A 23,337-nucleotide genomic window follows, 5' to 3' on the forward strand; every position below is an offset into this window, starting at 1 on the left:
CAGGAACTACAGATTGGGTGAATGGTCTGGAAGGTGGACAAAGCATTGGCTGGATTGTCGGGCTCAGAGAGTAGTAGCCAATGGCTCAATGTCTAATTGGCAGCTGGTATCAAGTAGAGTGCCCAAGGGTCAGTCCTAGGGCTGGTTTTGATCAATATCTTCATCAACAATCTGGAAGATGGGATGGAGTGCACCCTCAGCAAGTTTGCAAATGAAACCAAGCTGGAGGGAGTTGTAGATATGCTGGGGGATAGGCTAGGATTCAGAGACCTCAGAGGATTGGCCCAAAAGAAATCTCACGAGGTTCAATAAGGACAAGTGCAAATTCCTGCACTTAGGACAGAAGAATCCCATGCACTGCTACAGCCTGGGGACTGACTGGCTAGGCAGCAACTCTGCAGAAAAGGACCTGGGGGTTACAGTGGACAGTAAACTGAACATAAGGCAGCAGTGTGCTCTTGTTGTGAAAAGGGCTAAGTGGGCTGCATAAGTAGGAGTATTGCCAGCAGAACAAGGGAAGTGATTCTTCCCCTCTATTCAGCACTGATGAGACCAGATCTTGAGTACTGGCTCCAGTCTTGGGCTCCCCACTACACAAAGGAAGTGGACAAATAGGAAAGAGTCCAGCAGAAGGTAACACAAATGATTAGAGGGTGGGGCAGATTTCTGAGGAGCAGCTGGGGGAACTGAGAATATTTAGTCTGGAGAAGAGAAGACAGAGAGGATATAATAGCAGCCTTCAACTACCCAAAGGGTGGTTCCGAAGAGGATGAAGCTGTACTATTCTCAGTGGCGGCAGATGAGAGAACAAGTGGCAATGCTTTCATATTGCAGCAAGCGAGGTTTAGGTTTGATACTAGGGAAAGCTTTCTCACTTGGAGGGTAGTAAAGCACTGGAACAGGATACCCAGAGAGGTTGTGAACTCTCCATCACTGGAAGTTTTGAAGACCCAGCTAGACAAAGCCTTGACTTGAATGATCTAGTTGGGGCTTGACCTGCTTTGAGCAGGGCGCTGGACTAGATGACCACCTGAGGTCTCTTCCAACCCCTATTTTCTATGATTCTGTGCTCTGCCTCTAACATTCTCAGCTTTCAAGCAGGCTTTTCTAATTGTCTCCATTGGTTCTCCTTCTAGATTTGCAAGTTTTGTTCCAGTCATACTTCTAGTTTGGCTAGAATCCATAAAACTGTTTCTTAACATCTCCTTAAAATGATTTATCTAGCTATGTGACACCTATCAACATAGTATCCAAATATACTTGGGGATTGAGGCAGAAATGTAAACTGCCAAACAAGACCTCTGTCTTGGAGACATCAAGAAAACTGAAACAGTCATGAACATTGGGGCGCTAGATCTTGAATAAAGGAGATATGTACTGATTCAGTGCTTCTGGGTACCCTGTAACAACACTACAGTGGTGCCCCAGGTATAATTTAAAGGTCATATAAACCCATTCAAAGTGAATTCCCCTTCTGCAGCAAGTGACCCACTGTTACAAGGGATGCAAGGTGAACACCTTCTGACTGACATGAGCTGCAGTTCTATATTTCAACAGGTTTGCAAAATAAAGCTCTTTCATATCTGATAAGCTTTCTCACAATGGCTGTGTTTCCTTGTTACATCTTCTCCCTTGATCATTTCTACAGGCATTCTACATAAGAAATATTATCCCCATCATGATGGCCCAAAGCTATTCCAGTCCCTCCAGGAACATGCATCTTCCTCACTGCCGTCTACTCTCACTATTCCCCTGCTCTTTACAAGAGGATAATTTAAAAGCATAAATTAGGTCTGAGTCAAGATTCTGTTTCCTCTAACAGCTGCCATGTAAAATGATTTTTTGGTTGTTTCTTTCATCTTCCATTTCTGTTTGAATTATCCTATTTATTATTGTATCCTCCAGAGAGAGAGAGGAAAAAAATGATCCAACATCCTATACATAAGAATATGACCTAAGAATTGCACAGTTCTAATCCCAGAGAATTTACCAATGTGTGAGCAATGCCACTGAATTCAACTGGGTTCCTCAAGTGAGCAGCTATTCATTTACTCAAGTGATGCATATCCTACTCTCACTGTCAAAGTCCATGGTAGCACTCCCACTCATTTCAACTGGTGCTGGATTGAACTGACTCTTCAAAAAAAGCTGTTCTTGTTCAATGCACCCCTTAGTAACAATACTATAGACTCTGATCATATTTTTCTAACTTTCTATAGCATTACATTTCATTTGAAGATATAAACCTTAAAAACTCTGATAAATCTTCTAAGTTAACACAGTTAATTCATACTTTTTTTGGCAAGGATGCTTTAGGCAGAAGAACATTTTGTGGCTTTTCTAAATTGCCTTTTGTTTTTCAACATGCTGGGTGACAGGGAGGCTTTCCAATTCCTTCTGAATTAATTTACATCTAAAAGGATAATAAATTTTCTCCTGAAATGCTTTAAGCATTTGCATGGCGCCTGTGTGAGAAATGCCTACCTCCTTTAATGTTAAGTTTCATTACTACAGAAACATCATTCCTATAGAAGACAAAGATACATAAGTGAAAACTTTGGCAACTTTTTCTCAACTGGGGAGCCAGTATACTTCTAATTCTTCCCTTTTGGGGGCTCACATCTGTGTTGGTGTGGCTGCAAGTAGCATGTCTATGGCTGAAGTTCTGAAAACCCATGCCACCATGGCAATGCAATTCGGAATATGAAGCAAAAGTTCAGCATCCAATGTAAATGCTGGGGGAAAATGTACTATAGGTAAGGAGAACAGAATCTGGGTAGGCTCTGACTTAATCTTCTAAAAAAAGTGCCATTAATGAGGCAAAACTGTTTGGAATGCTGTTTTTCTCTCACAAAGACATGTCAGGCAGTTGCCATTCTTCCTATACCATTCCTGTACATAAATCAAACATTTATTCTATGACATCACTCTCTAAACATACCTCTTCACACATGTGATATTCTCCTGTGCCTATACTCTTGGTGGTACACAGAAATATACACTTCTACAGGAATTAGGAAGTTAAATCAATAGAGTTTGGGTGTGCTGTTGCCTAGAAATATCCATAACCTGTCATTTTTACATCATGACAGAATCTCACACTGTGACAGGACGAGCTCCTAACAAAGGTTAGGTATAGATTCAAAAAGCCTGAGGAGGAATCATCTAAGTTACATGGCTTTCTGTATGCAGCACAGTTTAGGTTAGTAGCAAACAGAACAGACGTTCACCCTTTGGTGGGGGGAGCAAATCTTAGACCAGGTTCCACCATTTTTAAACCAGGCTGTGTGTGCTGAACGTCTGTTTTGTTACAGGTATAGACTGGTTTTGTAACAGAACGCAAGTTCAGTGAATAAGTATAGATTGGTTTCTGATCATTTATACCGGTAAAAGTGTAAGGTCTAACTGGCCAAGATGCTAAGCTAGATTTGCAAGCTAAACTCACAGAATTAATTTTTCAAGCCTTTGAAATCAATGCAAATATTCCCATTAATTTCAGTTGGGCAAGAATATTAACCATAATGTTTGGGTTTGGCAGCTAGATATGAGACTAGAGCACACAGCTACCCACACTTCATTTTTCCTCAGCGTTATAAGTAATTTAATTTTATTCTAAATATGAATGACTGCTAGGCTTTATATTGCAATAGAAACTACCTTTTCCTGTCAGTGAATGTGACGCAGTAATGCTACAACACAATTCCTTTGATAAAGTTGACGTATTGTTCATCCTTTGTTCTATTACTGTATGGATCTCAATTCATGGATCTCTATTCATGCATGTGCATCCTGCAAACATTTTTCTTCCAATTGGTCTAACCTAGAACTAGCTTCTAATTTTTTTAGTGAGCTGTACCTTAGATAAGAATAATAATGAAAGTCAAAATAAATAAGGGTGGCTGGAATTCAGGGGTTCACACAGATCAGTAACATATTACAGTTTATGGAAATATAAAGTTCTCTATGCACTGTAAAAGCCGCTCAGAAGCTCATATCTTATTTATGTCAATCACAATATCTCAGCAATATATTTTATTTGTTAAATACAAACCAAGGGCTAGATTTTCCAGCCTAAGTAATACAAAGCAACTTTCCTTGTATGAGAGAACCTGGAGCTGACAGAGACAACTACACCTTCCCCCAAGTCAGGATAAAGATAGGAATGGCACGGTTGGAGGTACTGTGACAGAGGAAAGTTGAGGGAACACAGGAAAAGGTGAAGTGAAGCACACAGCTTTGCTACATGCACTCCTTCACTGGTATAAATTCCCAGTGATGTAAGTTAGGGCTGCCCACTAGTAGGATTTCCATTACGCTGGGGGTCAGGTACCTTTGAATGAGCTGCAACTGGTTCCCATTTGCCAGCTTTCTCCGCTACCTTTCAGCACGGCCGAGTCGGGGCCTAATTTTATTTTTCTGCAAACTATTTTCATTCTGCTGCATTTTCTCAAACACGGCACTTAACAATTGATAACAATTAATTAGAAATAATGTTAAATGATACTAATTTACACTTTGATTCCTTCTGAAAATACTTCCAAATTAGATCCATACAGACAGATCAACCATGCGGGTTAGTCAGTTCAGTTCAAAGATATGTGGACTAAGAATATTCCAGAAAGGACATTTGTGTGGGTTTGTCATCCTAAGAGGGAGACTTCCTATTTGTATCATTTATCTGGAAAACTCCTGGGCTACACTAAGGCAGGGAGATGGAATTTCTCTCAGGTCTCTGGCACCAGTTTTCCTGAACCTGGTACCTTTTGCATTACGTGCATCTTTGCCAAGCATGAGATCTAGTGCTAACTGTAGCAAGTGCTGCATGTATATGTATGCATTTGATATTGAGAATATATGATGTACACATAAATATGCCTGATGTATATTTGTTTGTTAGCCTTTAAGAAATGCATTTCTTAATTTTATACTTCTATTGACCTACCAAAACTGACACTTACTATTGCTCAAAACCTTATATTCTTCTTGAAAAAATAACAACCAGAATGCAAATTTGTTCTTCATGTGAACTGTTAAAATGCCTTATGCCAATTTGTCTTCAGTGAAGGCAGATTTGGTATTGCACTTAAGCACATATGCTTTTTCTGTACCTACACTCAAAATGCTAACTGACTTCTGAAAAAGCAAAAAAAAAAAAAAAAAAGCCTGATTTTCTATTATACTAATCTTGTTTTAATCACAGTCAAATGTGGATTTAACTACTATTGCTATTTAAGAAAATGCATTTCTATTATTTTTCATGTAAAGGTCTGAGGGGAGAACATGATAAGGGTTTGCAAAATACTAAATGGTGAAGAGACAGTAACTAGGGATTTACTCTCTCTCACACTACATGATCTAGGGGTCATAAAAGGAAACGAGTAGGTAGCGAGTTTAACTAATGCAAAAAAGTTCTTTTTCACCCTGTGTGTAATTAAAGCACGGAAGTCACGGCTGCCTGATATTATGGAAGCTGACTATGTAACCAGATCCAAAAAAGGGATCGGATAAATTCTTGGAGGAAAGGGGCTTCAATAAGTACTGACCATGGGTTTTAGTGGTACAGCCTCTGAATGAGGCTGTCCTAGACCTTAGCTGCTGGAGGCTGCAAGTGGCAGAGGAACCAGCACCCACCCGCTCTCTGCCACCGGTGACACAGCGGGCTGGGCAAGATGGACCTATAGTTCCCGTAACATATACGAGGCTACCCTATGTATGCAAATACTTTCATTGAAGGCAATGGACACCGGACCTCCGCAGAAGGGGTCTGTCGGACACAGGACCTGCTGGCTTTGTCTCGCCTATCCCCGTGCCATCCGGAGGAGGACGTCAAGCAGGCACAGGCTTTAAAACGGATCCCCGCTGGTCTGAAATGGAGGGGTTCAGACCAGGCGGAGGAGGAGAGGCCGGCACTGCCCTGGGATGCTGAGGCTGGGAGCCGGAGCTGGCGGCGGCCGGCGCTCCCAGGAGGAGTCGTCCTGTCTACACGGGGCCGCCCCCGCCCCCGCTCCCGTCGCCGTCCCCGTCCCCGTCCCCGTCCCCCGGCTCAACTTCTCGGCGCGCCCGGCCCGGCCCGCGGGGACAGACCCAGCCGCAGCCGCTCACCTCCGTCGTCCTCCTCCAGGGAGTTCATGCAGGGGAAGTAGCCGGCGAGCGCCTCGAAGGAGGCGGACAGGCTGCTCCGGCTCTGCGAGCGCTGCACGCCGCGCGCCCCGGCCCCGGCCCCGGCCCCGGCCCCGGCCGCGCCCTGCCGGCCCATCCTGCCTCCGCCCTTGGCGCGGTACAAGAAGCGCGGCGTCTTGGCGGTGCGGCGGGGCCGGCTGCTGCCCGCCAGACTGTGCCGCGGCGCCGGGCTGGGGCTGGGGCTGGGGCTGGTGCCTCCCCCCGCACGTGGCCGCCTGGCTGGGCGCGGCCGCGGCAGTCACGGGGCGGGGGGCTCAGCCTGTCCCAGCCGCCCCCCGGGCAGCGCCTGTGCCTCGCCGAGCGCCCCCGTGAGCCTGGAGAACGGGAATTGCAGCCCCCTCAGCCTCCCCTCGGTCCCCGGAAGGATGCGGGTCCTCAAGGAATCCATCTCTGAGCACTTGGAGAAGAAAGTGATAAGAGTCAGCATGGATCCCAAGCCATGTCTGACCAACCTGATGAGATGAGTGGTTCTGGCAAAAACAGTGGACATGAACTACCTTGACTTGATCAGGCTTTCGATACAGTCTCCCACAGCATTCTTGCGAGCAAGCTACGGAAATATGGGTTGGATAAGGCGGCTAGAAAACTGGCGGGATCCCAGTATTTTCACCTAGAAGATGGGATGGATTGCACCCTTAGCAAGTTTGCAGATGGCATCAAGCTGGGCAGAGCAGTAGATATGCTGGAGGGTTGGGCTAGGATTCAGGGCGACCTACACAAATTGGAGGCTTGGGCCAGAAGGAATCTCCTGAGGTTCCACAAGCACGAGTGCAAAGTCCTGCACTTAGGCCGGAACGAACAATCCCATGCACCGCTACAGCCTGGGGAGCAACTGGCTAAGCAGAAAAGGACCTGGGGGTTACAGTGGACAATAAGCTGAGTATGAGCCAGCAGTGTGCCCTTGTTGCCAAGAAGGCTAACAGCATACTGGGCTGCATTAGTAGGAGTGTTGCCAGCAGATGAAGGGAAGTGATTATTCTCCTTGGGGCCACATCTGGAGTACTGTGTACAGTTTTGAGGCCCCCACTACAGAAAGGATGTGGACAAATTGGAGAGTCCGGCAGACAGCAATGCAAATGGTTAGGAGGCTGGGGGACATTACATCTGAGGACAGGCTGAGTGATTTGGGCTGATTTAGTTTGGAGAAGAGAAGGGGGGAGGATTTCATAGCAGCCTTCAGCTACCTGAAGGGGGTTCCAAAGAGGATGGAGCTGGACTGTTCTCAGTGGTGGCAGACAACAGAACAAAGACCCAAGGTCTCAAGTTGTGCCAAAGGAAGTTTAGGTTAGATATTAGAAAAAAAAAACCCTCTCTCACTTGGGGTAGTAACCCACACGGGGAGAGCAGTAAAGCACTGCAACAGGTTACCCAGAGAGACTGGAATCTTGGAAGTTCTTAAGAGCCAGCTAAAAGTCTTCGCTGGGACGACCTAGCTGGGGATGGTCTGGCTTGGAGTAGGCGGGTGGACTAGATGACTAGGTCCTTTCTAGCCCTAATTTTCTATGATTCTATGAACCACTTAGCTCCAGAGGTGCTGCCCTGCCTTCTTCCTATTTCCCCAGGGTATCTGAGGCTGGCCCTGCTGAGGTCTGTAAAATTTTCTGACTTCTCCAAGTGCAAGCGACTGCAGGAGGTACAGCACACTCACCTGTATGTGCCTAGTTTAGGTGCCTGCCTCATCCTCTGTGCTTTGCAGATAAAAAATTGGATCTGAAGAAGTTTCACAAAATATAAGTTTTATTCCCTTAGTAGCATTGCCAAGCTTCTCCTTACGGCCTGCTCTTGCCAAGAGTGTTAGCCAGGAGCAATATGTGGCATGAAAGATCATTCAAGTTCTTTTCTGGGCTCCAGGGGCCAAGAGGAGATGCTTTAAAGGCTTTTCAGAAATCAAGTCACCCCCAGTTTCTTGCCATTTAAAAAAAATCCTTGCCTATATGTGACTTCTGTGGCAGATACTTGTTTAGTAAAAGAGTTTAGATGTTCTTGGAATTGTTTAGTTGTATGTAGCAAGGGACAAATCCTGCAAGAAACCGGGGGGCTGGATCCAATGATCTGTAAGGGCCTTTCTAGTCCCTAACAGCTATGAAATTTCCCACAAACCCTTAAGTTTGAGTACAGACTAAATGCTCCACAGTCAAGGCGCTGAACAGAAACACTTGGGTCCTTATTGCAATTCGTCTGGCAATGGCTATTGCATATCCTATTTATGTGCAATATAAAAAGTCAATTTTATTTTCAATATATTTTTATCACAGTAACTTAGTTTTACCATTCTTTCCTTTTTTGTCAAATTTAGTTATAATGATGTCAGTACCGGGATATTAAGCAAAAAAATAAAACAAACGAATGAAAAAAACTAACCAAGTGCTGACTACTGCTTAAAAGGGCTATTTACTGTTTTAAAATTCCTTTATAGCATTTAAGGAATTCTGCTATAACAGTTTGTGACAATGCAAAAGGCAGAAAACTGAAAAACAAAGCAACATTTCAACTCTCTAAATGCTATTAATTCTCTAATAAAGAGTATTATTGTTTAGAGGCTGAATGCATAAGTCCTCTGTACAGAAGGCCTGTCTGAAGCCCATTGAAGTTTTTCATGAAGAATATTTATAGGATCAGGCCTTGGAGTACATTGGATGGAGCTGTTTAATGAAAAGCTCTGCTAATGATCAAAAATTGTAAATTCTTACTCTTCCATTTTGTGAAAGAAAGAAAGCTAATACAAAAAAACCTTCAATACTTTGAATCTATACACATCTAGAGAAAGTGATTTCCCTATATTCACTCACAAATGACTACACACATTGGGTACATCCCCATGAGCAGCCTTACCTGGCGTTCTGGGGGGTCTCCCAGGGCTCCAGTGGTGGTGATCCAGGTGCATGGAGCCTGGTTGGCAGCTGAAGCATGGCTCTAGCCACCACCCCACTTTTTTCTGGCGCTTTTTTTTTTTTTGACACTAGAATCATCTGGTGTGAAAAAGCCCTGCCACGCTGCAAATTAGCTGTGCAGGGAATGCCTGCATGTGCAGCATGTGTGGTTTGCGGTGCCGCAGCCAGATCTGCGGTGCCACAAACCACATGTTGCATGCTCATCTGGGCACACCCATTGGGGCCAAATTTGATCCCTGTTTTTTCTGTATTAACTATACAGAATTAACTATATGTCTGTATGCTTCTTATAAACTGAAATGAATACTTTGAAATGCATATTATAGTATGGGGGAAATTAGCACTTCCCCTTCATTTAAAACATACAAGGACTTAAAGAAATTGTTATTTCTCCCCTAATATATTTAGTTACAATCAGGTCCTGGTAGCTATTTTTCTGGCATGTATCACATTTTCATTTCAAAATTACAGTACTCTTCTATTCCTAATAAATTACATATGACAAAGTTAAAAAAAAGAGAGAGAGAGCATCTGAGAAACAGGAAAAGACATGTACTTCTTGATCAAGCAACTCACGTAAAAACAAGAAAAAATCTTGCATTCAAATTTCCAGAATAGTAGAGTTGAAAATTAAAATGCCCTCAGTGAAGCTACTGGCCATGTACAGGCATTACATTTCTAGCGGGTAATTGCTGCTCTCCTGAGAGAAACCACAAGTATACTGGTGTTCATCACGTCTCTCCTGCAAAAAAAATACCTCCTGTGGGAGAAATATCCTCCCCTTTCAATGAGGAAAAACTCTCTTGCCAGAGGCCTCTCCTGCAGGAAAGATCACCCATAAGCTTCCCTGCCTCTTGATTCCTCCCAGGGACTCTGAAGAGTTGAGCAGCAGGGAAATACTCCCCATGCCTTCCCCAGATCCCAGGAGGGGTTGAGCAGTGGGGAAAGACTCCCTGCGCCTTCCCCAGACCAGGGTCATCCCAGTCTGAAGAAAGTATGGGGGGGCCACTCCCCAGACTGGGGATTTTGGCCCACTGCTCTACTCTCCTCCCAAACAGCCACCATTGATCTCTGCTTCTTTTCCAAACTAGGGACTGTCTGCTAGGCAGCAGGGTTATAGTCAGAAACCAGACTCAAAGAAGCCCTCCCCAAGGCCAGTTCCCCACCCTGCTGCCTTTCCTTTGCTGCCAGCAGTTAAAAACCAGTGGGGATGGGAAGAGGGCTCAGAGAAGTTTTTCTTGCCCTGGTTCCTGGTCCCAGAGGCTTTGAATGCTATGTGGCAGGAAGGTGATTTAAAAGCTGCAACACCAGGAGCCTGTCTTTCACCAGACTAGGGACCATGTGGTCTAGAGACAGACCTGGGGCTTTGCTCTGATGCTTCATGGTCCCATGATCTGCCCCGCTCCCTGAGACCAATCTATGAAAGTATGGGAGAGCAGTGGAGTGGTGGGGAAAGACTCCCTCCCTGTTCTCCAGTCCCCATCTGGGGAAGCATAGAGTCCTTCTCCTCTGCTCTAGGAACAGGAGGAGTGGACCAACTTATTTATGTAGGTGAAAATCACCTGGGTTTCAGGTGAAGCGTAAGGTAAGGAGCAGGGGAGAGGGGATGGCTGCAAGCTGAAAGCCTGTATTGCACCATTTCTCAAAACTTTCTGGTGGTAGAAAATTCTCAGAATTTTCTATCACCAGAAATAAATGCCTTCGTCATTGTAAACCATGTGTTACAGCGCATTATATTGATATTAGTCTAGCTGACAACTAAAGGCAGAAATGTCATACAGTACATTATATATCTTGTCACTGAGAACCCATTTAGGCTCAATTCTGATTCTTAGGTCCCTTTACACCACTCTGGCTTTGTAAAGGACTTTTTATTTAGGTTTAAAGTGTCACTTTACTTTAGTAAATCTATGTAAAGGGGGCATATATATTTAGCTGTTATGATTAAAATCACCCAGAATATTTGTGGACTAAATTACACTGCAAAATAAAGAATAAGAAAAAGTGTGCACATTGCTTGTTCTTGGGATAGCAGATCCAATTTACCAACAGAATGCATTAGTTAGCGCTAACAGCAACTGAATTTCTTATCTAGCCAGTCTTCTCTGTTTGGACATATTCTGCATCACATTCGATGACTTTCAAATTACAGAACAACTTGTTTTTAAGTTGAAACATGAGCATTTTACTTTTTTTTTCTTGCAGCCCTCTCTCAAATTTAAACTAGCAAAGATGTAAAACAGTATGCCTTTAAATAACAAAAATGTCTGAAATACAGTAATGAAATTACAAACTATAAACATCCTGCCTTCAAATATATGGTTAAAAATGTAAAATGGTTTTGATGGTTACAGACATTCCACTCATTACTAAAAACTAAATGCACTAAAATCCATATTTCTGTACAATACCGCATCAGTGTAAATACTGCATATTTACACCGAACAGTATATTTTGGGAAGGGGAAGGGGAAGGGGAATGTAAAAACCAGTAAATATTAGTTACACTTCAGTTGAACTCTCAGAGACTTTCATAAAATCAGTGGAATAATGCTGAAAAGAAATATGGTAAGGAGATAGAAGGACATGCAAGAAATGGTCAAGCAAGTAACAATTTTTTTACAGGAGAATGGGCAAACAGGACAAACGTGCCTTTTAGGAAAATGGCAGATTTGTACCATGGCCATATCAATTTGTGATTCTTCTCTTATAAACTTACAGCATATTCTTTGTATTACAACAAAAAGACAGTACAGGCTACTGGTGAGTGTAAGGGGTCTGTGAAATAAGAATACTAGAGTCTAGTCCTGGGTTTAGCATAGACCCACTGCATATCTTGGGCAAATTATTTAATCTTCCTCTGTAGGAATTATCTTTTCTATTATATTAAGTGAAAAACAAGTGAAAAGCATAATGAAAATCATATTATATAGTCCAGATCCAATTCCAAAAGTCTCCTGAACTCTGCTAGCCTGGAACTGAAAGCTGAATAGACACATTCAGAACTTCTGTGTTAATGTATCATGCTACAAGTTTAGGCATTCAGCCAGCTACCAGATTTTTCTTAAAATTCTCAGTTCTTTTGATCTCACCTAAAAATAGATTCAAAATCAGGTAAATGAAAACATGAGAAGACAATAAACAGGATAGGGATCAGTTATGGATCTATATTCTTGCTACAAATGTCAACCCATGGGTTTTTGAGGGGCAAGGTCATAGCAGGTATTTACTGCATTATATAAATGGGCCAACTGGTGTTTCTTTATAGCCATACTTCATCCCTAGAGAGCCACCGTTCTGTACATGAGGAACCCTGGAACAATGGGAATGCTGCAATGAGAATGACTCACCAGCCCCAATTATATTCAGGTGCACTATGCTAGTCTTCTCATATAACACTTACTTGCCAAATGATGTACATACTTGCAAATGAATAGTTTTCCTAGCAAAGTGAACTGAACTGCATATACACATCCAAAGTAAAAAATCAATGCCAAGAAGAAAAACAAAACATTTCTGCATGCCATATTTCGTTAGCATTTTTTAGTAGTTTGTTGCAAGGAACACTAGCGAGAAACCAGGTCAAACAAATTCAGCTCAAATATCTGTTATAAATATATTGGTGCCCTGAGGCACTTCTATTTGTAGAGAATGCTCTCTCATGAATATTTCTGGGACTCAGCAACAGACCTATGAAAACAACAAGCTGGGTTGTTCTGTGTTGTGGACTCTAGATTTCTTGTGCAATCCTTCCCCGACTAGGATCTATAGGAAAGCGTCATGGGGTTTCATGTTTATTGTGTATCAATTACTGTAGGTCAAATTATCTTTTTTAACAGCAAGGGTGATTAACACCTGGGACCAAGGGGAATGGTGCATTCTTGATGTATTCCCATCAAGACTGGATCCCTTTTTGGAAGGCATGCTTTGGTCAAGTACAAAAGAAGTTACTGAATGTGTGAAATTTACTGGCCTGTGATGTACAAGAGGTCAGGCTACATGATCTTATGATCCCTTCTGAATAAGTCTGGGAAAATATATATAAAATGCAAAGCAAAAGTTTGTTCTTAATTCCTCAGTCCTAGTCCTGAAAATATATTCTGAAAAACATGTTTAACTGGATTCAAAGGTATTTTAGTTTAGACCTTTTCATTCAAGTTAATTACACTCCAGTCAAGATCCTCAAGTCTGCTATCATGCCCTGTGTGCCAGGCAAAAGAGCCAAAACAGCCGACAGGATTTTGAAAGCTCAAGGGATGGGCCACAGCTTGCACTATTAAGGAGATAATAATGGGCAAGGCTGCAACCCACAAAGCCTATCAGAACAGCTGCCAAACTTAGGTGGCTACAGTAGTGCTGGAATTCAAGAGGTATGACTGGTGCTTAAGAAATCATAAAATCATAGAGAAGTAGGGCTGGAAGGGATCTCTGGAGGTTATCTAATCCAATCCCCTCCTGAGACTGAACTAATGCAGCTGGCTAAAAACTTATAGTTTTAGGAGCACATCAACCCATCCTTTAAATAAAAAAAAAACCAAATAGGAGGATCTCTGGGAGTGGAAATCACTGTGACTATGTCATCCACATCATTTAACTGAGGATACTATGTGCAAATCTAAGGTATCTTGTAAGCAGCTGCTGCCTTCTCCCCACAAATTCTGGACATCTTGGAAAACCATTTCCATTGAGATTGGAAAGAGCACACTAAGTCCAGACCTGGCATATGTCTCTTCTACCCATTTTCCATCATGGCAATAGACCCATCCCAGTGAAGAAATTTCTAGTGTCTGCATATGCTAAAAGGAGATGGTGAACAGCTGTAGATGTGTTTTGGTGTTCCTGCCAGTACCTAGAAAGCTCTTGTGTACATGTCTGAAGGGTCTTGCTTTTCCATTAAGGGTCAAACTGGTTTCCGAATTTGGGCTCAGGAATTTTTCCCCTTAGTCAGAATTGCAAAGACTATGGGAATTTCTGTAGCATGGACTTCTTCCTCCGACCCTCTGAGCATATACTGACCTGATGACTTCTCTCCTATTGTGTACTGGCAGTGCCCTTCTTTATCCTACTTTCTACTTGTGGCATATTGTTAGGTATTTTGTTTTTGCTTGTATAATGTGCTTTGCGGCTGTGGTATATTAGAGTGGGCTCTGGACACTGGATTAACCACACGGTTTATGAATACAATGAGGGACTGGGCTCAGTGGCCCATGAGACCCCTTTCAGTTCTAGGCTCCCGTGAAATGTACACTTCAGGGAATGGGTCTCCTTCAACATGTGGGAGGGTCCTATAAAGCATAATCCAGACAACAGTTTTCATGTTTTAACTGTATTGGCTTGCCAGTCTACTGTCTATTATAGTCTCATCTTTGGTAAGTAGAGACTGCCAGGACAGTTACACAGGAAAGAATTTGGCTCTTAAGATATAAAACATTTGATAAAAGGCTACAATGGGTTTACCAGCTAATTTAACAATGCCATTAATAAAACAAAGAGGTGGTTTATGAGCCTGCATTTACCTTATTCTGATGGCAGAACAAAGGACTGACTACATTATTTTCATTGGAAAAACATTAGCTATGAAGTGGAATATTGTATCAATTATGTAGTTAAATATAGGGAGCAGCTACAGATTTTTACAGTTGTCTGTCAAAAGTCTGCCTCTAGCCTGTCCAGATGTACTATAGCACATCCTGGGTGTATCTACATGTGATATTAATGTGACGCAATAAACTCCTGCCAGCCCGGAGCTTCTCCCCCTGCATGGCTCAGTGTGCTGTGGAGGGGATGACTGGGGCATAAGGATGCTATAATGGGGGCTAGCTGGCAGGCAACCCCTGCAATGTATCACTCTTGTGCCCCAGCCAGCCCCGTTCACCCTCTACATGTGTTGTGGTGAAGTAAATAATTCCATTGTAGGATAGTACTAGTGAGTGCATCTACCTGAGACGCTTGCTAGTTACCTAATTAGCTCTGCAGTAAATGTTTCAGTGTCTACACGTGTGGGGCTACTAGGTTGGAGTAAACTAATTAACTCTGCTTCAAGTTAGTACTATCCTGCAGCAGAGTTTTTGACTCCGTAGGAATGCACATATTGATGCTGATGGGGCTGGCTGGGGAATGAGGGTGCTTCAGTGCAGGGGCTGTCTGGTGGCTAGCCTCACACTGGAACACCTTCATGTCCCAGCCAGCCCTTCTGCAGCATTTTGAGCTGGGTTGGAGCAGCCCCAGATTGGCAGGCTGATCCCTGGAGCCCCCGGCTAGCTAGGGCTACTCTAACTTGACTCAACATGCTGAGGTCCCAGGTGCATGTTCAAACATGATGCTCAGGAGCAATAAACTCAAGCATGATATGTGCTGGAGTTTATTGCTGCACATTAATAGCACATGTAGATGTGCCCAGTGTCAGGCAGTACTATCCTATGGCAGAGTTTTGTAGTTTACTCCAGCCTAATAGCTCCACACTTGTAGATGGTAATGCTTTACTGCAGAGCTAATTAGTCAGCTCTGCAGTAAAATGTCTTGTGTAGATGCACCAAGATGTAAACAAATATTTACATGTGAAAAAGGAAAAGTAATGTGATATACAAAGACTCCCAAAAATATTTCCCATTTAGAGAGAAACAGTATTTTATGTGATCAGCATTCCCTCTAAATTGTGTGGTGGGCACAGCCTAGCAGCGCAGCATGCTTAGAGAGAATGTTGTATACGATCTGTACTGAGCAGCTTTTACACTGAACCAGACCCCAGCACATTTCCCTTTAGATTTTAGTCTAAGAAACACAGTGCCTGAAATACCACTGAAAGCGCTCCATGGCAGAAGATTAATAACAGAACTCAAGAGTTCTGAACAAGTTCTTATAATATATAATATATGAATTCTGCTGATCACTGGACAAAATGTAAATGCTTTCTTTGTTAATTGTACGATGTAATATTGCAAAGAATTTAGTGAAGTCATAGTACCAGTGTGCACTCTGTACTCCAGGTGACAGATTAAGGTTCTTTCCGCCCCCCTACCTGGTCAGGTGAGAGATTCTATAGCTCTTGATAGCCTACATTTTTTTTCACATTAAGATTTAAACTGCTTATTTCAGAACACAAATGTCACCTTGCTAAATGTGACCATTTAGTCCTGCTAGACCAAAAGAGAAATAAAAATAAACCAAAACCTGACTGCCATCCAAAACCAGGTTCAGCAAGATCTTGCACCATGCAAAGGACCATGCAAGACTGGGTATGCCTTTGCAGCCTACTGGTTAGGACTCTCATCCAGAAGAAGGGAAACCTGGGTTCCAATACCCACTCCACAGACTGGATTTTATGTAATAACCATTGAACATAAAATACAGAAAGAATACTGGGAGTGTGGACTAAAATTCTGGTCTCCCATATGAGTGCCCTAACCATTCGTCTACAGCTTCACATTATTTTCACATGCTCTTTCTCTTCCCAATTGTCATGTACTCTTTCTCTGCTCAATGAATTCCCTTGCAGTTCAGGCAGAGGAGAGACTCAAACCTGGGTCTCCCTTATCCTAGATGAGTGCTCTAACTACTAGACTATTGTATAAAAGCAAGGAAACACTGAAAAAAATCACTAAAATGTGGGGAGAAGTGGGCATGCTGGAGGAGAGGGACAGGCTGCAACTAGATCTAGACAGGTTACAGGGGTGGGCAGATGAGAACAGGATGGGATTCAATACTGACAAGTGCAAGGTACTGCACCTGGGGAGGAAGGACCAGCAGTGTACCTACAGGCTGGGGAACTCCCTTCTTGTCAGTGCAGAGGCAGAAAAGGATTTTGGTGTCATTATTGATTCCAAAATGAACATAGGCCGCCAATGTGGGGACGCAGTCAGGAAGGCCAACCGTACCTTGTCATGCATCCACAGATGCATCACGAGCAGGTCCGAGGAGGTGATTCTCCCTCTCTATGCGACACTGGTCAGGCCGCAGTTGGAGTACTGTGTCCAGTTCTGGGCGCCACACTTCAGGAGGGATGTGGACAGCATCGAGAGGGTCCAGAGGAGGGCCACTCGCATGATCAGGGGGCAGCAAGGCAGGCCCTACGAGCGGAGGCTACGGGACCTGAACCTGTTCAGCCTCCACAAGAGAAGACTGAGAGCGGATCTGGTGGCCGTCTACAAACTGGCCAAGGAGGACCAGCGGGCTATGGGAGAGTCCCTGTTCCCCTGAGCACTACTGAGAGTAATGAGGAATAACGGCCATAAGTTGGCAGAGAGTAGGTTCAGGCTAGACATCAGGAGGCACTACTTCACAGTCAGGGCAGCTAGGATCTGGAACCAAATGCCAAGGGAAGTGGTGCTCACTCCTACCCTGGGGGTCTTCAAAAGGAGGCTAGATAATGACCTAGCCAGGGTCGTTTAACCCCAGCATTCTTTCCTGCCCATGGCAGGGGGTCAGACTTGATGATCTGCACAGGTCCCTTTCGACCCTACCTACTATGAAACTATAAAATGGCCACACTGCCTTCTTAGTGCGTTACCCCTGCTCAATTTATTGAAAGAAATGGTGCAATCAAACTACAGGAGGGTTCTGGGCTGTGCCCCTCTGCAGCCGCAAGCGAGGAGATGGAGGAGGTAGTTTTAAGGCCCTCATCACTTCCTTAGTGGCTAGTTCTAATCAGCTGCAGGCTGAGGTTTCTGACTTCAGGTGGCTCCCTGATGAGTATGCTGGTTGTTTTGGATCCTATACTGAGGCACCTAACTCCTCCCATGTACTTTATAGAGGGGCTATGTGACTTAGAGCTTTGGATTCTACTTTAGGGCCCAGGCACCTAAAAGCTGGGCATTGTAGCACCTCATTTTTATTGGACCTGGCCTTAAGCAGTGTGCATAAGGTCAAACTGAAGGTCTGGCTTGCAGAACCACTGGATCTGGTCCATGAAGCTGGCATGGGGGGCGGAGTTGGGGGTGTTTGGTGGAGGGGAGCTTGATGATGCTGTGGCAGGTCCAGTTGACAAGGAACTGTCAGGGCAGCTGGGAAATGCACCCATGATACAGCAGGGGGCTGGGGAAAATGAAAGCGGGGAAAGCTGTGACAGAGGATGTGTTGAGACACCAGCCCACCTTAGACTCAAGCCGAGTTGTTCCAGTCCACAGATCTGAAAAGTTGCCAATCTCTGTGGAATAGTCAATGGTATCTCAATTGAGATTAAGTTAGTCCTGGGGAATGATCATATGAAAATCCTGATTCCTAATTTTCTGTTCTGACTAACAATTATTTGAAAAGATGAAAGTGATCTCTTGTGTTTTCTAAAAAGAAGCAGCAAAAGTCTCAATTTCTAAAAGTGAACTAAAAAGAGCCCCAAAAATACTTAATGGAAAAATCACACAAATAAAGTTTTATTTTTCTTCAGGGACAGGAAAATACAATCTAGCATTTAAAAATCCACATAGTTGCTAGATGATATTACATTTTAAAAACAACATAGTAGGATGGCCAGTTCTCCATATAATACTCTTGTCATATGTTATAAATTAATGAACGTTAAAGACCTTTGTAAAAGGTCCCTCCCTCTTGGTTTAATCTTAAACTTGGCCAAACTTGAAGTCTGATTATCTTATTTAAATAAAATATTCTCATCATTCCCTCTGGTATTTATAATGAAGTTGCAAAAATAGGCTAAGTCACACTGTATGATTAACATACAGAGTTGTTAAAGGTCTATAATGCATTGACATGCTGTATATAGCTCACCAATAGTTAAGGCTTCTGAACCACAGCAGGATTTCTTAAGACAGTCAATCCATTTCTGTTTTGATTAAAATAATTTTGCACCTTCAAGATCACAGGATAATTTGCTAAGTGTGAGGAGCTTCACAGTTCAGCAAAATATATTACTGCATAATGTTTTAATCTAAGATGGAGAAAGTAATAGAATGGAATATAATTTATCTTCTATTTTAAAAAATATATTTTTGAGAAAAGAAACATACACGAAACAGGATTTAAATTACACAGCTATACACAGTGATTTAAAAATTTTCCAAATCATAGAGCCTATTCAAAGAGCCTATTACTTATCTCTGTTTGACACTGCCTTTTCCCTCTTGAGCAGGGAAATCCAGAAACACAGAGTTTGTAAACTCTCAGAGTCATCAAACATTTCTACCAGACTCCAGAGATTCAACATATCTTAACATATACTAGATGAGGACAGTGCAATTGAATTTGGTTTTTGAAGCCATGTTTTCATAAGAAATTATTTGTTTCCATTCGCACATAGTCTTCAATTCAGATATGGCAGCAGTTATATAAAAATGTAGCCCCAATATGGACCTGTGGTGCATGCTAAAATGCACGATCAATACATAAGGTTATTGTAGCTGTGTTAATGCAGCAGTCTGTTATATATATATATATATATATATATATATATATATATATATATATATATATATAGTGGAGAGGCACTTTCTGATCTTTATGCTGGTATTTTTGACAATGAAAAGTAATTAGCCATGTTTGTCTGAAATCAGGCAGAAGGCAGGGTAGATATATGGTGAAGTGAGCTTGGGCTCATGGAAGCTTATGCTATCTATTTCTGATTTAATTAGGCTATAAGGTGCAAATCTACCCTGCCTTCACATTTTACAGTAGCCAGCAACAGAAACTAGTTCCAGTAAAAGCTGTTGAACATAGCATAAGTAGATGATAAATGAAAACAATATTGTGAGAAAAGATGACAAGAAAACTGAAAAAAATGTAGATGTCCCATCCCACTTCCCATTTCTGCAGTCAGAAACACTTATCAAATAGTACATATAAGATTTTCTGTTAGATTTGCTGCTCAAGTTTGTGTTCAGTCAGCCATGGCACTCCATGATCAGAAAATTGCGTTATCATCAAGCAATGAAAGCTTTTGGAGATTCCAAATGTCAGCACTTAAATGAGACATTTGATTTGCCCTCATTGTTACATTACCTTTAGAAATAAAAGCAATCACGGGGCTGTCTGCAGTGTTTTACTGAGACAGCCTTTGTGTACAATAATAGTTCATTTTCTTGTGCCTCATAGATTGTGTCTGTTGAAAATTTTATGATACCTAGTGCATCGCTTCACAGACGAGTCATCAAGCACATTCTCTCTAAGATTTCTTTAGGTATGGAGGGCCTTACATGGATTCACAGCATTCATTTCATTTAGGGCTTAATTCTGCAAAGCAAATGAACAAACTTCAATAGGCATTCAGTCAATAGGCAGTCAGTACCTCTAAAGAGTGATTCACAGGATGCAGTACTGAGCCCTTAACCAGTTAGGTCTACTGACTTCAATGGAGCTTAGCTTTGGCACAAATGTCCATAGGGTGGGCAGCAGATGCAGAATGAAGCCTTTAATGTAAATCTTATTGATCATACTAAAAGTGAATCTTACTGATCATACCAACTGTGCTAGTTTGGCCCGAGAAGATCAAACACAGAACAAGAGTGCTTGAGATTTTCATTGACAGTTTAGAACAATAGGATAAAAAGTAGACTATGTTACAAGATTTAGCCATAAATGTCAAAATACTAGATCATTTAGGCATTTATAGCTAAAATGTTCAGGTAAATGCAGAAGTATTGCTATATTATCTATTGCTTCTGAATAAATTGTGTTATGCTTTGTAACACATTTATAACATTTTATATATTGTTATATATAATTTACTCTGTGAATTATAGGCACTTTGTTTTCAGAATGGTCAACTTGAGCACTAAATCTTCAGCACATTAAAACCCCAGTAACATCTATGACAGCTGCACTTACTCTGTCTAATTTCATTCATGTAGAAAGAAAATCAAATGAGGCAACAATTAATATTGCTCACGAAGCAGAAATCAGACATTTCTGTCTGTCAAACTGAACATAAAGAGAGATGATTTTTAACAGAGAATAAAAATAGACTGACAGTACATTTCCATGATAGTTGATGCAGTGGACTTTGATACTTCAGGTTATAGAGTACTTTAGCCAGTATGGCTTTACCTTCTCTGTAACTTAGTAATAGATATTAAATAAATAATGGAACCAACTAGCACACACAACAAGGAGAAAGACAGTTTAGATAAATGCAGTTCCCAGTGGGACTTCATACATTAGACAGGGCCTACTTTTAAAGGCCTAATTTGAAGACTTTTACACATTAAATTGTATGGCACTCATTTTAGTTGCCTCAAAAGAACAGTGGGATAAATCAGCTCTTCTGAGTAGAGTCAACTGGTGGTGCTCTGAGTTGAGATGTTTGGAACTTCAAACTTACAGAACTCAATGATCCAATCTTGGATATTTATGCTTTAAAATTGCTAGAGAAATATAGTCAATGCCTGGCTAAAGTATAAAAACAGTAAATACTTACTGTATTTGCTTGATTCCAAGATGAGGTTTTATCCCCCATTTAACATGGGGGAAAGCCCCTCAACTTGGAGTCAAGCATGAGATGTGGGTGGGAAGAGGGGCTAAGAAGCTACTGCAGTTCTAGCTCCAGGCCCAAGTGCAGGTCAGGGCTGGAGCCACAGCTGCCACCTGCCCCCCACTGCCTCTGCACCCTGCCTCCACTCCTTCCTTGCAGCCTCAGGCCCTCACCGCCTCCTGTCTCTGCTTCCCTGCTCCCGTCTCACCATTTCCCCCTGCACCACCTCTGTCTACCGCTACTTACCTTTCCCCCAGCACTAGCAGGCTCCATTCCTGCAACAGCCCGGAGCACAAAGCACAGCCCCAGTCGGCCCTGTAGCAGCAGTGCTGGCTTCATACTGCTGCTATGGGGCTGGGCTGGGGTCATGCTCTGTGCCCCAGGCTGCAGTGGGGATGAGACCTGCTGGTACTGGAGCAAAGATAAGGGGGAAGGGGAAGGTTGGGGGGATAAGTTTTTGTGGGGGGGAGAGGGGAAATGGAGGGTGGGCACCTGAGGCTGTAAGGGCAAGAAGCAGCCTGGAGGAGAAGAGTGGGGTCCATGGCTGGGGGGGGGGTGGGCAGACACAAGGAGAGTTAAGGGATAAGTAGGCAACAGGGGGCAAGCTGCCTGCCACCTACCTCTGCCCCCTACTGTTCCCTCCACTGCTTGCCCCCTTATTACGTCCCCCACCACCTGCCCTGCTGCATGCCCCCCACCACTTCCCCACTGCTTGTCCCTCTACCACCTGCCCCATTATTGCCCCCCTTATCACCTGTCTGCCCATAGCCTGCCGTGGGGGCGGGGGAGGGGGGGCACATTTAAGTTGATCTTCCAATAATTAGATCCCATACATGGAAAACATAAATGCTCTATGTTTATAATCTAATTATTGGGGGTTATCTTAAATTCAGGGTCATCTTGGATTTGCATAAATATGGTATAAAGCTTTTTTCAGAAGGGAACTCCACAATTCGATGACATCACTATTTAGCTTTCAAGCCTTTCATATCTTTGGGTTTTTTTCCTAGAGAAGACTGTTGGTGAGAAAGAGAGTGGCTATACACTGCCATATTTAATCTTCCTTAATAGGTAGCTTCATGTCAAAGGATACACTTTCAGCAGTTATATCTGCTCTTCTCCTCACTCCCAGTCTCTCATGGACATGTACATATAAATGTTTTATATAAAACATTAGTACCCCAAATTCACCTGCAAGTTGAATTTCAAAAGCATACATACAGACTTTGTACAATATTTTTACAGTACGATTTAGGTGGCTATCTAGTTTAACAGAAAAAAGATTACAGGAAGAGATGTGTCACTGATGTACTCTACATTTCCATCCTCCAGTCTTCTTTTGTTCATGTAAAAAACTTCATTTGTGTGTGCAACTGAACAAGTTTCACATTTGTCCAGATTTATTATTTACCAGGTCACTTCTGTGTGTACCCTAAGTTTTCAGGAATAAATTTGTTTATGCACCTAGAGTACTGCTACCATGCATATTCCTGTAAATTTGGCTAAACTGAGCATCTGGCATGGTGCTGGGAATTCAGAAAGACCTAAAAGCTGTGAAGGGGTGATCCCAGAGATGTCCTCATAACACATCTAATGCATATTGACAGCAATGAGTTCAATACGAAGCACAACAGTCATTGCTGCTTCCATTAAAAAACATACAGAGAAAAAGTGGTGGTGGCGTTGTCCATTTTTTATTTAATACCCTAGTGGTTAGAGTACTTTCCAGGAAGAGGAGAACTGGGGTTATAGATCCTGTGAAATCTGAGCAGTTAAAACCCACATCTCCCACTTGCCAGGACAGTGTCCTAGCCACCAGATTATGAGTTAGTCCAGGTGAGGGCACTCTCTA

The 23,337-nt window shown here is 42.7% G+C and overlaps 1 protein-coding gene across 8 annotated transcripts in view; it reads right to left on the reverse strand.

Annotated features, from left to right (window-relative positions):
• RIMS2 (regulating synaptic membrane exocytosis 2) overlaps positions 1-23,337 on the reverse strand; it is a 933,811-nt gene that overhangs the window by 19,624 nt on the left and 890,850 nt on the right. The window contains exon 1 of one of the 8 annotated variants that reach the window (XM_059723821.1): positions 6,103-6,375. The exons of the other annotated variants lie outside the window; for them this stretch is intronic. Coding sequence (XP_059579804.1) covers positions 6,103-6,256 — 154 coding nt within the window. The 5' untranslated portion in view covers positions 6,257-6,375. Of the gene's footprint in view, positions 1-6,102; positions 6,376-23,337 lie in introns of those variants that run through there. 8 annotated transcript variants of the gene reach the window in all.

This window comes from Alligator mississippiensis, chromosome 3 (genome assembly GCF_030867095.1).
Source record: "Alligator mississippiensis isolate rAllMis1 chromosome 3, rAllMis1, whole genome shotgun sequence".
Classification (NCBI taxonomy): domain Eukaryota; kingdom Metazoa; phylum Chordata; order Crocodylia; family Alligatoridae; genus Alligator; species Alligator mississippiensis.